A 14597-nucleotide genomic window follows, 5' to 3' on the forward strand; every position below is an offset into this window, starting at 1 on the left:
TTTCTCTTACCACTTCATCCTCGGACCAGCACTTCTCTATCAACTTTGGTACCGGCTTCTTCACCAGTCGCTGGAGAGCTTTGCCGGCATCATAGCTGCTCTCATGAAGCTGTGGGAAAAGGTAGAAAGAAATAAAACACAACAGAAAAGCAGCTCATAACTTCAAACCTAAGTCGAGACATGGGTGTCAAACTCAAAATTCAGAGCAGACTTTAGGTCGTGGGCCAAACATAGTAAACATTTATTGAGCAGACTAAAACCAATTTTATTTTTTTAACAAACATAACTCAAAATAGACAAGTTGTAATTATTCAGAAAAAATATTCAAAAATGTTCAGGTTTCTTTGCTCTTCTTATACCATTTTGTCAGAGCTAGATATTTGGCATCTTTTCTTGACAACAATTTTGTTTATTCCCGGGTTAAGGTTCTGAGTTGTAGAGATCCTCACAATGGGTTTTTAATTGATTTTCATCAGTGAGGCAAATCCTGATTGATGTTTTGTTAATTTTCATCCCCGAGAACAGCTGCTCACACAGATAGGTGCTACCAAAGAGACAGAGAGTTCAAGTCGCATGTAGACGGAGAAACGGAATGATCGTTCAATAAGGCAGCTGTTGTGTTGTATTATCGTTGCCCCTTTACATTGTGCCATTAAAAAAAAGACAATTGTGGTGTTAGAGAATCGAAGGTAGTGTTTCCCAGCATGCTTTGCTGCAGTAGCAAACATCACATTTGACTGTTATGCCTCTTTAATTCTGGTTTACATTTCTAGTTGTGTAATGTTGTAATGCGTAATCTCGATATTTGCTCAAATCTATACTTCTTTAACTGTGCTTTACCTAAAAAAAAAAAGTTTCTGATCACATATGATCCCAAGTGTAGCATCAAAAGACGACGCTTTTATTGTGAACAGTGTGATATTTTCAGCCTGCCAAGGTGGACAAACCTGCTTCTGCACAGATTTATTGCATCCTGTCATTATTTTTAATCTCTTATTTTTTATTGATCTTAAAAAAAAAGGTTCCAGGGAGTACTTTCCCCCCTGAGTTGTTTTCTTTATTTATGGTATTTCCTGTGTCTTTTGCAATGAAGTCTCAGTGACGGCATTCCTCTCATCTGTTTGTGTGTGCGTGTGTTTTATTGAGTCGATACATTATTACAGATTACAAAGTATATTTCAAAGACGGGATATTCTCCAGAAACCTCATCTTGAGCATGAAAGGAAAAGCCGAGATGCCGAACAACACAGACAAAGGCGGCCGCAATCGCAATGCAGCTTTGAGGCTGCTGTCACATTAAATTGGCTGAAAAGTCGACATTACTGAGGCTATTCTTCTGAGGGAAAAAAAATAAGTACATCTCATTGGAATTGCAAATCCATAGAGGAAGGTTGAAAGACAATGACCGGCCGCCTCTGTTAATGTCCTGGTTTATAGAGTTGGAATACAAATGCCCTGTTTATGACTCCTCTCATCTCCTCCATAGGATTTGATATCCCTGTATTCAAATTCAGTGTGACAAGACACATCTCTCATTACATGTGATGTATTAAAAAAGGCCCCGAGGGAGAGTTTCCTACAGGAGGCTGCTCTACGGGCTCAGGAGGCCGTATCATTACCCGTCAGTGAAGCGTTGCAGTAATGAGCGGACTCCCGGTGACATTGTTTTTGACTACATGAAGCCCGGTGTTAAGAATGATTGTACTTACAGTGTTGAGTGCGTTTAATGTAGTGTCATCTCGAGAGGCTGCTAGACATCCATCCTCTGTGGAGCCTCCATCACACATCCCTGCAAAGGCGGCCATGCTCCTGTGGATGCAGCACATAGTCAACATGAATGACTTCTGGCCTCCAAGCGCTACGAGCGTTACAGTATGACACGAGTGGCAAACACTGTGTCTCACGGGCATCGTCTAAAACACCAGTTCCGAAACTTTTCTTTGCTGAGCACTGAGCACACCGCATTGTCAACAATAACAGCTTCCTCAAAGATGAGGAAGCTCATTTGATAGCAACCACAAACAGAAAGTACATTTAACTTTCAATATGTTAGCACTGTATGGACCCGCACAACGCTTTCCGTCTTCACTATACGACCACTAAGGATGTATTTTTTTGTTCATCTCCTAAAAGTTTACGGATGTCCCAAATGTATTATTTTCTCGAATTGCATGCATGACACCCATAAAAACAAAATCACCATGGACATGGCATCCTCCTCCTGGCTGCTACTTCTATTTTGACTGACTGCGATTTTCTCCATTTTGTATTTATTAGTGCCGCTTTATTTACTGATCACTCACTAGTCTGTACAGCAATCCTACTTCCTGTTTACATTCTTGTGACCAATAAGAGAAAACAGCAATTTACTGAAACTCGTGAAAAGGCTATTTATCAGCAGGTCTGATGATCGGGGACGATATTCTGCATTTTGATGCATATTGGCGTTATGGAAAATAATTATTTATCACGTATTAACATAAGTTTATACTGTATTGTGGACACCTGTATTGTCTTTAACAATGGGCTTTTTACTTTTTGTACATGAACTGATATCGAAGTGACCTTGACTGATAAGCCTGCTCGGAACAGACAGAGGGTGCAAATTGTCTCGCTCTTGTTCTGTCTCTCCTACTGTATTTGGGCTCACTTGGTTTGTTTTGCTCTGCCTGATGCTTTTGCGCTTCCTTTATAGTGCGCCAAATTGTGATCTGATGGATAAGCCGCCCCTTTGTATTAGCCGCAGGGTCAAATGCAAGTGAAAAAAGTAGCGGCTTATAGTCCAGAAATTACTGTACATAGATTTTTTGTAAAACTTCATTTAATTTACTGCAAACGTTCACAGAACCATTTGTTAACACTTTCATTTAACTTCATAAGACATGCTGCTGCTTAGCCTGCAAGCTCTCTGCACTTTTTCATTTTTTATTTTCAAACAAAGACGTCTATTGTCTAAGATTGTGGGGAAAAAAGCTAACATGCTGAAAATATGAAAATCTGGTTAATAAACATATCCTTTAAGGCATTTAAACAAAGTAAAGTGTTGATAGTTTGTATTACTCCAAAATGTTATGCCAATAGCTTCACTTTTACCATTAATTAATTAATATAGCAAAGAATATATCATTATATAAATGAATATAGTAGCATCCTTGATTATTAATCTGACAAAAAACACATTTGTCTATCACAAAATGAGACATTTTGACATTTCCTGGAAATTTTACTGAGCACGGAGTGAACAAGGCGAAATTATTTTGTGGCAGTTGTTCATATATTCTAATGCGGATTTTTGTATTTTTGCACTGAAAAAAAAACTTGCACTGCTTTTAGTGGGTGCATCTGACAATTTTTGTTTATATTTCAATGGCAATATTGTAATAATACCGATAACTCTGATCATTTTGGTCATAATTGTGTTATGACGTTTTCATTCCTAACTGCACGAAGTATCAAAAATGTAAATTAACATTGAAACTAAATTTGATTTGTGTGTTTGTTGTGTTGTGTTTTTTTTTTTACATGATATAAACAAAGATAGCTGTGTGACACTGATGAATGTGACTCAGACTCACCTTGCGGCTCTGAGGTACATGAGAAGGTCACAGTCATTGACCCCCGGCATCCAGACAAGCTCCTCATTCTCCGTCACGGCATGGCCACCAGAGGAGGGGAAAGGCTGCAGCTCTGGAAGCTTGGCCTAATTAGGTCCGGGGGAGAAGGAGTAGGACAGATGGTGTCACACTACAAATAGCATGCAGGCTTGAAGAAAAATATCAGCTTTCCAACCCGTCATCAACGTTTCACTCGGTGTGTCTGAGTGGTGGCGGCCTACGTCATGACAGGCACAGTGATGCAGAGATGCATCAAAACACAACTGCACCTTATTCAGTGTGTGCTTTTGTGCGCCAAGCTGCCACACAACATAAAGACTCCTCAAGTGGGGCAGATGACAATAGACGATATATTACTGCAAATGAGACTAAATTGGGGTTCAGTGTCTTGCTCAAAGACACTTCGATATGGTCACAAGGGCTGAGGATCGAACCCACAACCTCACGGTTGGGATATGAACGCTCTACCACTGATCCATGACGCTCCTAACAGAATGACTTAACAGGTTTTTTGTTTTATTTTATTGTATTTTTTTTATACTCATCCAACAATATGTACTGTATGTTTTTGTGTTTGGCTTCATTTGCTAAATGTCACAACAAGCTGACAGGGACAAATGAATGGAATAAAAATAAATCTGTACTATATAATTATTTGTGCTTTGACGACACCGACGACTGTTTTTAAAATATTGTTAAATGCGGGGGGGGGGGGGTGACTAGCCTAATGGAAGAGTTTGTAAATGCTGTCGAGAAACTTTGTTGAGAGTAATTTACAATTATTGTCAGTTGTCCTACAGGGACACTTGCATTCAAACAAGGCTAATGACATTTGTGCTTTTGCTCCATAAATAACTTATGTAGTGTCATGATGGACACTCCTGATGCCATTTCACACTTTGGGGTTTGATTATCAAATGCATAGATTCCAAAAGTGTGATATACAGTATGTACAACAAGTGGTAAGCGGGCTCACTCTAGAGGACGATGATGACGATTTCTTATGATACAAAAAAACAACAACAACATACAAAACATGAAATATAATCAAACGTATTAGAATCTATGACACTATCCTATCAAACGATGGCAAGAAAATGAAGGGAGACGCAAGTAGTTGTGGGCAGGAACGTGAACTAAGCCTGATAACTGAAGACGGGACTCGGACCGAGTACAGTGCAAACAGTGGCAACTGTCAGCAATGAAACCCCTACGAGCACTACAACATAGCATAAAGCAGTGAAGAAATATGACTTGATTTCCATCAAATGTATTTTTTATTTTTGGGGGGAGAAGGAGAGAGGAAGTGCCATTTTTGAAGTGGTAAAAGGTTGATAAGTAGAGACTTGAATTATTGTTTTGTCAATGACACCGTGGATCAACTGACAGGCAGCTATAACGTTGCAAGAACATTCATCTTATGTTGGCCAGCAGCAGTTAGATTTTTTTTTCTTTTTTTTTTTTTCTTTTTTTTACAAAGACCAAGTGTTCCCAAAGCAAAATAAAACATTCAACAACGGAGGCATTTTCCAAAAGAAATTTATGTTGTGTACTTTCGATGCATGCGATGACTTACTTGGTGACTCGGGCCCACCCGGATTTCCCCCTGAGTGCTGTTTAGCCGCCTGAGGAGACAAAAGAGAGCAGATTGAAGCAACATCCAGTATTAACTTGGAAGCCTTTTAAAGTTAGCCACAAAGAAATAAACCAGCATGCATTTTTCTTGATGAATTAATTAGTCTGTGTGTGGAATTGGATCTTGTTTTATTGTGAGACTCAAACCAACTATTACATGCGCAACACAATGAGTAGGACCACAGCATATTTGTAGGCTTGATATTGTGAATGCATCCATAAAACGGAATCCTCTAAAAGAAAAGGAGGGGTTGGGGGGGGGGCTTCTACAAGGGCCTCTGTAATGGCTGCTGGTACAAATGTCGGTAGCCATAGCAACTGCACTTTAATAATAGTGTTCCGAATCTCCAGCTGCAGTGGATTAAAGAAAATGACAAGCTGTTCCTTTTGAAAAGCCTTTCCCTTTGGTTGCCTAGGTAACAGCGCTGAATTTCATAGAGCCGTGCGCAGGGCAGCCCAGAATGTGTCAATGTGATTTGCACCCCGAGAAGCTCACACTCCATCATTGAGGCCTGGCTGAAACACGAGAGGCCCGCTAGTCTCTTTACACTGCTGCAACCTTCAGATCCACCAGACAGGTTCTCATTTGATCCAATGCCTTCTCAGCAGGCATACTGTTCCTCACAGGAACAAACAGGAGATAGTGAGTCCAACCTGTAGCTGTCAGCAGCTCGGGACAAATACTGCACTGAATTCCTTTGACAGCAAATTCGGGATTGTCTAAATATTTTCAAAATGCTATTTTACGACCAACAGACTTCAGTAATCTATGGTAATGACCGTTGCTTAAAAAAAGAAAAGAGTAAATCATGGTGATTACAATCAGTATGTCACACAGGGCAGCAAAGTTTGCATCCACATTTAAATCATACTCTTGGCTGTTATTCTCATGAGTTACACAATTCCATTTATCACATGCATCTCTATCATTAAAGGATACAATTACAGTTTAGGTAAACAAATTAACCCAGTTCAAACTAAAACTACTTATATAACGTACTTTTAATTTGATCATACCAACATGGCTCAACAGTGTTAACAAACACACAGGTGAGCCCCTGACTATGCTAACTTTCTAGTGCGGTTAACTTCTACAAGCGTGACCGTTTGCGGAGAAGAAGAAGAAATAATAATAAGAATTTCTACAGAAACAATAAAGACCTCACAGTGGTCGCTGCTCGGGCCCTAAAAAAAGGGAGAAAATTACACTCTGCCAAAAATGTTTATAACCGTCTATATTAATAGGTTCAACTATAAATGTACTGCAAATTATTATCCCAAACCACTTTAATATACTCATAACTCATAGTACCCTTAAAAGAAGAAATCAACCCCCAAAAAGTTCTTGACAAAAATATGTTCTATCCAGACCCACTAGTCTTCATGCGAAATTTCTGATTAATGTTTCGTTAGTGGAATATGAATTAAGCAACAAAATCCAGCAATTTTTCCCTGTATCAGGAAGTGGCTATTTTGCCACTTGCTGTCGCCTGAAGATGACATCACAGTTGCTTAGGGCTCAGGTAACAACCAATCACAGCTCACCTGTTTTCTGAAGCTGAGCTATGATTGGTTGTTACCCGAGACCTAGGCAATTGTGATGTCATCTTTAGTCGACAGCAAGTGGCAAAATGGCTGCCGCCTCAGATGGATAAAAATGGCTGGGTTTTGCTGCATAACTCACATTTCACAAATGTAATATTAATCAGAATGCCATGTTTCGACTAGTGGGGCCACAAAACATATTATTGTCAAGAAATCTTTCAGATTGACTTCTTCTTTAACTCTTTGACCGCCATAAACGTTATAAAACGTTTAGCATAAACCTAGGGAAGGGCGCCGAGGACGTTAAAAGACGTCCCCTATGTTTTTTTTTTTTTTTTTTTGAAAACGGGTGCAGGAAAGCCTTGGGCAGCTGTGCTGAAAGTATCAGGCAGATCTGATTAGTAAAAGACTCGTTTTGGCCCCTAGAGGGCAGCGATGACTCTCTTTGCACAAGGTTGGATGGGCCGCCCACCGTGGGCGTCAGTAGAAGACGTGAGGCGGAGCTAGAGTGTTGAGGAGACATGGCTGATGAAGCCCACAATGGCTGACCAATCAACCGGTTGCAAGCAGCTCACGCTTGAGCATTTTTTTCAAAGACGGAAAGCATCAATCAATACTAAAAAGCGCATTGATGTCGACGATGATGATGACTCCGAGCTTGACGCCAAAGTTGGAAGCCTTGACGCGACTGTTATGATCACGTAGTAAGCCTCACCGGCTAAGCGCGGCTAGCGCGGCTAGCGCTGCTAAGGCCGGAAAACGCGCACAATAGCCGACCGGGTACTTCTACACAATCGGACATTCGATCGGGCGATGGAGAGTTGGCATCGACCAATGCAGATTGATGATGATGATGATGATGACTCCGAGCTTGACGCCAAAGTTGGAAGCCTTGACGCGACTGTTATGATCACGTAGTAAGCCTCACCGGCTAAGCGCGGCTACCGCTGCTAACGCCGGAGCTTTCACATGCGGACATTTTGTCGGACAATGAAGAGTACCCCGAGTCCAATGCATATTCATCGGAGGAGCGGGTACAGTCTGATCACGGAGAAGACACTGTTTCTGGACTACGATGCCACCATGAATGGAGTGGATAAAATGGATCAAAACATCTCTTACAACCCGGTGTAGCAACTGAAGGACACGAGGAAGCGAGACGTAACGAAACCGTAGCATGATCCTGATATTAGACTTGATGGCAACACACACTGCAGTATATACTTGCTATTCCCCGGAAAAAACGGCCTGCAAGAAAGTGGAGCACGCGAAGAGGCAATCTGTTGTGCAAATGCTGTTGCGTCTTCTTGCACGCAGGAGAACAAAAAGAAAAACTGTCGTTGAAACATCCACATATTTGTAAATAGCACCACAGTTGCACACATTTGTAAATAGTTTGCCAAATTGTTGTCAAATTGTTACACTGTTGAATGTAAATAAACGTATTTTGCTATCAAAAAACACTTTTTCATTCTTGGTGGTAGTGTTTTATAGAAGTAAAGCACTATTTAGGTGTTTGTGGCATCATTCATGGACAAAAAGAAGTGTAAAATTCACTAGAATGCATGAAATAATATCGTTTCACTAAAAGCTTGATTTCTCCGTATTTTGGTCCAAAACAGGCGAAATTGGGTCAAACTACCAAACTCTTTCATTTGGTAGTACGTGTGTTTCCATAGTCCAAACAGAACATTTTCTGTGGACCTTGAAAGATCAGTCAAAATGCTTAAATCGGCTGGCACTGACGGCATCCCTTTTCTGAAAACGTCTAGCAGTCAAAGAGTTAAAATTAAACCGATTGCCAATGATTTTATTTTGAAAAATACATGTGCGTGTACAGAGCAAAAATATACACATGCGACATACACGCTCCAGAACCTGATAACAACATTAGGCTAATAATAGCGCTTCCCCGACATGCAAATGCTACAGTCTCTCAGCGGAGAAGTATCTTTTCAACATACTTCCTTGACATCCATTATGACTTTTCGTTTAGCCAAGGATTTTGGCAACAACGTAAATGGGAAAGTGTGAGTTTTTCAGTAAACAGTTTAAGATTGGTACTACAGAAGGGGGGCAGGGGTGGAGGTCCTAAACGGCAAATTGGTTTGGGTTCACTGTAGTATTTATAAAGCATGGAATTAGGCAGTTTTTAATTTGGCACTCGTTTCTACACCTTAATAGTGATACACCTGCAAATGCTTCAATTTAGTCATTAATTTATGCATTTTTATTCGTTTTGTTTTTAAATTGAACATTTACAGCTTTAAAGGTCACATGTCATGCACAAACTGCTTGTATTATTTAAATTAGCCAAGTATTGATCCATCATCCAATGGCATTTTATTTTTCTTAAAATGTACTGCATTAAGCCACACTTGTAATTAATAAACTATGTACGCGCAACAAGCCCAGCTGTTAATCACAGGCGTGTAAAATCCAAACATAACAGTCAAACTGTGTGCTCGCAATCAGCCGAAGCCCCGCCCCCTTTATCAATTTCAACCAATAGCGGCGCGCGTGTGTGGCACACTGACATAATTGCAGCGCAGTAAAAACAAGAGAAGAGCCAATTCGGCGGTATTCAAATGCTTTTGACAGGCGCCACGCATGGATGTGGCTGTTTCAAGCTTTGTGTTGCAGCCTGCTGAGCGCCATGTCATCCGATTGTAAACAAGAGCTGCAAAATGGAGCCACATTAGCCTCCGTGGCATTTTTTTCCCCGTCGCGTAAACGCACGCGCGCATACGGGAATAGCAAGCACGTTTTTACAGGTGTGATTCTACGGGAGCGCGAGCCGGAACGCACAATGACAGCGAAGCAGGCAGACAACAAATAAAAGAGGAATCGATGATTAGCGCGGCTGCTGAGAGCCGAGAAGAGCGCACCTACCTCCGCGGGCTGAACAAGTCGTCCATGTCGGACATGGAGCCCTCTTTGGCGGGCGACACTGCGTGTGTGCAACGCTCGCTCCCCCGCTCGCACCTATATGTGCGTGGGTGCTCAAAATGGAGAGGCGCGCACTGAGTTTGTGCCGTGACCTCAGCAGCGCACGCACGGCGCCGCCAGCTCGCCTCGCTGTTTACAGGGACGCCACTGAGCATGTGCCGCGACCTCGCAGCGGCGGCCGGCCAACCAGAGGCGCAGACACACGCACGCACGAGACGGAAATCGGTGCCCCTCTCCACTCACGACCCACCCCCCTGTGTGTATGCGCCATCATAAACACGGGTGCAATTGCGAGGCTGCAGAAGCGCCGCTCGGAATAACAAGCATGTGGAGCAGAGGAAGGGGAGGGAGGGGAGAGGAGTGGAGTGAGGCGGAAGGGGAATGAAGAGGGTTCGGAGAGAGGATGCCTCCGATTGGCAACCCTTTCATGAGCAGAACGAAGACAATTGTCGGTGCAACATGTGACAAGCCGCAACAAGTGAATAATATTGGACTGTAATAAGTTAAGCATCACTGAGTGACGTCTTTGCATTAGCTGCAAGGAGGGCATTGTCCAGTCCAGTCCAGCAGATGGGGCTATTTTTCGCTGTGGAACCCCTGTTCACGAACAAAACTATTTGTGTTTTTTTTATTTTTTATTTTATTTTTTTAATACCAATCACAACATCCATGCAAACCGCTCAGTTATGCTTTATCCCACACTGAATAAATGGCATTTGCTCTGTTTGTCACATATGTGGATCTGTTTTGTTTTGTTTTCCTCCTGAAAATTAACCCCCCAGCATGGCTCTCAAGAAGGTAAAAGGTGATTATGCTATTCGGAAACCCTGGAAAGTTGCGGTTCCAGCAGCATCCACAGGCAGGGCTTGTCGAGTGCCACCACGTGCAAACAAAATGCAATTGCTGCCATTTTATACAGCCATGTTGAACTACAATACAAAAAGTACATGTTCAATTAGGGCTGGGCAATAAATCAAATTCATGTGAAAATCGTGAAATAAAATTTTGTCTTCTGGATTATTAAGGGTTGTTGTTCTTATGTTGTGTTACATCCAGATATTATTGTGAGTTGTAATTTTTCCAACTATGAATGTTAAGTTTATGTTAAAATCAGTATACATTTTTGTTGTCTGAACATAATGTACAGGAATTAATGAAACCTTTAAATAAACATTTGTCAGGTTTATTAGATAATCGTCCTGAATGAATGGTAACTTTTTTTTTTATGAGATTTTATCTTTCGGCCATATTGCCCAGCCCTATCTTCAATGTATTTCTTATAAACTGTGTGACGAAATGACAAAGCAAGGGAATTGCAATCCGTCATCCACAGGCAATGTTAAGTCAAAAGGAGACATTTCAATTAAATCTTTTATTTTTATTTTTTATTTCATTTTTTGTAATTTTTTTTAATCATGATTTTTATTTTTTTAACATATTTGCGATGCCTGGAACCAATATGCCGTGTTTGCTGTTTGTTGCTGTGGACTGTCAGATGCACGCCACACTCTTCCAGAAACAGATATATTCACCCATGGATTATTCTTATTATTAGGGTTACGGATTGTTTTTATGTATCCATTAAAATGAAAAGATTAAAGTTTTATGTCATTACTGCAACGCTAATCTGGGGTTGCTTGTAGACGAGGGTCACGGGAACATACACGCGTCACTACGAGTAGACCAGGCCGGCCATCATTGCACTATGGTTGGTAAAAGGTAGGATGTTTGGTCGTCTTTTTCTCATTAGGTTACGTAATATATGCTACCAACCCATTGCTAGTAAGAACACGTTCCGTGATGTTTGTAGATGACACACTATATTGTATTCATTTTGCAAATTTTTTGAGTAATCGATAGAAAAATCGACTTCAATAAGATGCATTTGTGACAGTAAATAAAGTGTCAAAGTCAATTAGTAAATGATATGTATTCAGCTCTGTTTTAGGCATATAGTTGTTATATCAAGGGTGGTGATTGATTGGGAAAAGAAGCGCTCCTCACCTGGTCTCTGGGTTATATCCAAGGATATAGAAGAAGGAGTCAATGCGGGCTTTGAACTCCCTGGCAGCAAAAATGTCGGAGAAATGTGAAATGTTGCATTTCCCCCTGTGAAAGAGCAGACAATATGATCAGAAACCAAGACAGTCGAACCGCGCCATTTGGGGGATAGGGATCGGGCCCACCCCCACAAAGCAAAAATCTCACTATTGTTGACAACCATTGAAATGCATTGGAAAATAAATTAACAAACATTCTTTAAAAAAAAAACACCAATAAAAATTCAATATGTATTTTCTATGAACAATTGAGGTAAAATGGGGGAACCCACCCCCCTACATAAAAAAAAAAATCAAAAATGCTGAAAAAAAATGCAAGAAAATCAGCAAATGTGTAAATCCGACCAAGTAAACTTTTTAATTAACCACTGTTGGGATGTTCAGTACAGTATATCTACTCCAAGTATAGAATGCGAAGGCTTGTTCAATTTTCAGTGAAACACCACGCTCGAACTGGTGGAACACCGTGTGCAATGAATCTTGGCGCTATTTGGACTGCAACCCCACAGTCTGACCACACAGTCATAATTGTGAAGATAAGATGCCTCGCACAGACATCAGAATCCCCCCCCCCCCCCCCCCACAAGAAGAAAATTAAAGGGCACTTGGAGTGTTGAGCTTTAGAGAGCTGCAGCATTACAACGTCCCAGTGGAATTCCATCCCATTTATCTGCAGCCTGTAGAAGAAGTGAAATCAAAGGGGGCTCTATGTAGGACAAGTCGCAGCTAATTTGCCCTGAAATCAGCGCTTTCTGGGAGATGCGCTGCATTGCTAACAGATGGTTTTGCTTAAGGGAAAAAGGAAGTGAGAGGGGGATGGATAACCGGACAGAATGAACACAGAATATCATATTTAAAACCAAGGGAATCTTCTTTGCATGAATGCATTTCGTTTCCCCTTTCGTATAAAAATACACAGCCAATGTCTCCTGTTTGGACTGCTGTGTGCATGGTGGGGACAGGGACAATACAACAGGGAACAATTGAAGTCAATCTTCTATTTAAAATTGAAAAAACGGTATGGATGTTAACATGAGGCTTAACATATATATGCATGCTTGTCATGGTGAAATATCAATTGATAGAAAAAACTACTAATACTACTTAATAACTAATCTCTCCTCCATGGCAATACATACGCTACACTTTAATCATCATTATCACTAGTAGCTGCTCTACTAAGGATGCAACAGCAAGCAAGAAGAGAGATCACAAGAAGCCAATGCTAATCGCTACGCTAACAGTGTGTCGCCAAATAACAGAAAAAGTGCCTAGGTGTACAGTACACTTTTAACAGAAGTCTGGCTGGAATCGTGTTAAAGTGGGGACCAACCAGTTAGTGAAAGAGAAAGAAAGAGTGGGACAAAAATATTTCCACAGAGATGTGAAAGACTCATTGCCAGTTATAGAAAACGCTTGATTTCAGTTGTTGTTGAGGAACAAACAGTTTTTATGCTTAGGAGGCAGGTACTTTTTCCACATAGGGCCAGGTAGCTTAAAAAAAAAGAAGTTTTTCCTACATAAATAAAATCACCATTTAAATGCTGTATTTTATGTTAACTTAGGTTATCTTTGTCCTATATTTACATTTGTGTGTTGGATGATCTTAACTCTTTGACCGCCATAAACGTTATAAAACGTTTAGCATAAACCTACGGAAGGGCGCCGAGGACGTTAAAAGACGTTCACTATGTTTTTTTGTTTTTTTTGGGGAAACGGGTGGAGGAAAGCCTTGGGCAGCTGTGCTGAAAGTATCAGGCAGATCTGGTTAGTATAATGACTCGTTTTGGCCCCTAGATGGCAGCGATGACTCTCTTTGCACAAGGTTGGATGGGCCGCCCACCGTGGGCGTCAGTAGAAGACGTGAGGCTGAGCTAGAGTGTTGAGGGGACAATGGCTGATGATGCAACAATGGCAACCGGTTGCAAGCAGCTCACGCTTGAGCATTTTTTTCAAAGACGGAAAGCATCGATCAATACTAAAAAGCGCATTGATGTCGACGATGATGATGACTCCGAGCTTGGAAGCCTTGACGCGACCGTTATGATCACGTAGTAAGCCTCACCGGCTAAGCGCGGCTAGCGCTGCTAAGGCCGGAAAACGCGCACAATAACCGACCGGGTACTTCTACACAATCGGACATTCGATCGGGCGATGGAGAGTTGGCATCGACCAATGCACATTGATGATGATGGTGAATCCCGAGGTTGACGCCACAGTTGGACGCCACAGTTGGACGCGGCCTTTATTCTCACTAGCTCTGCTAACGCCGGAGCTGCACATGCGGACATTTTGTCGGACAATGAAGAGTACCCCGAGTCCAATGCATATTCATCGGAGGAGCGGGTACAGTCTGATCACGGAGAAGACACTGTTTCTGGACTACGATGCCACCATGAATGGAGTGGATAAAATGGATCAGAACATCTTTTACCACCCGGTATAGCAACTGAAGGACATGAGGAAGCCAGACGTAACACCACCGTAACGTAACCGTAGCATGATCCTGATATTAGACTTGATGGCAACATGGCCAAACACACACTGCAGTATATACTTGCTATTCCCCGGAAAAAACGGCCTGCAAGAAAGTGGAGCTTTTGCACGCGAAGAGGCAATCTGTTGTGCAAATGCTGTTGCGTCTCCTTGCACGCAGGGGAGAAAAAAGAAAAAGAAAAACTGTCGTTGAAACATCCACATATTTGTAAATAGCACCACAGTTGCACACATTTGTAAATAGTTTGCCAAATTGTTGTCAAATTGTTACACTGTTGAATGTAAATAAACGTATTTT

General features: G+C 41.4%; 1 protein-coding gene across 2 annotated transcripts in view; it reads right to left on the reverse strand.

Annotated features, from left to right (window-relative positions):
* The window catches only part of rerea (arginine-glutamic acid dipeptide (RE) repeats a), a 102851-nt gene that overhangs the window by 29357 nt on the left and 58897 nt on the right, over nt 1–14597 (reverse strand). The window contains exons 6-10 of one of the 2 annotated variants that reach the window (XM_086068389.1): nt 11748–11852; nt 5191–5239; nt 3576–3700; nt 1710–1809; nt 11–109 (exon numbers count right to left, since the gene is read on the reverse strand). In XM_086068389.1, the coding sequence (XP_085924515.1) occupies nt 11–109; nt 1710–1809; nt 3576–3700; nt 5191–5239; nt 11748–11852 (478 nt within the window). Of the gene's footprint in view, nt 1–10; nt 110–1709; nt 1810–3575; nt 3701–5190; nt 5240–9686; nt 9971–11747; nt 11853–14597 lie in introns of those variants that run through there. The other variant, XM_086068390.1, reaches the window with a different exon arrangement.

Source organism: Leptonotus elevatus, chromosome 2, assembly GCF_054856555.1.
Source record: "Leptonotus elevatus isolate MCC_2025b chromosome 2, RoL_Lele_1.0, whole genome shotgun sequence".
Lineage (NCBI taxonomy): Eukaryota > Metazoa > Chordata > Actinopteri > Syngnathiformes > Syngnathidae > Leptonotus > Leptonotus elevatus.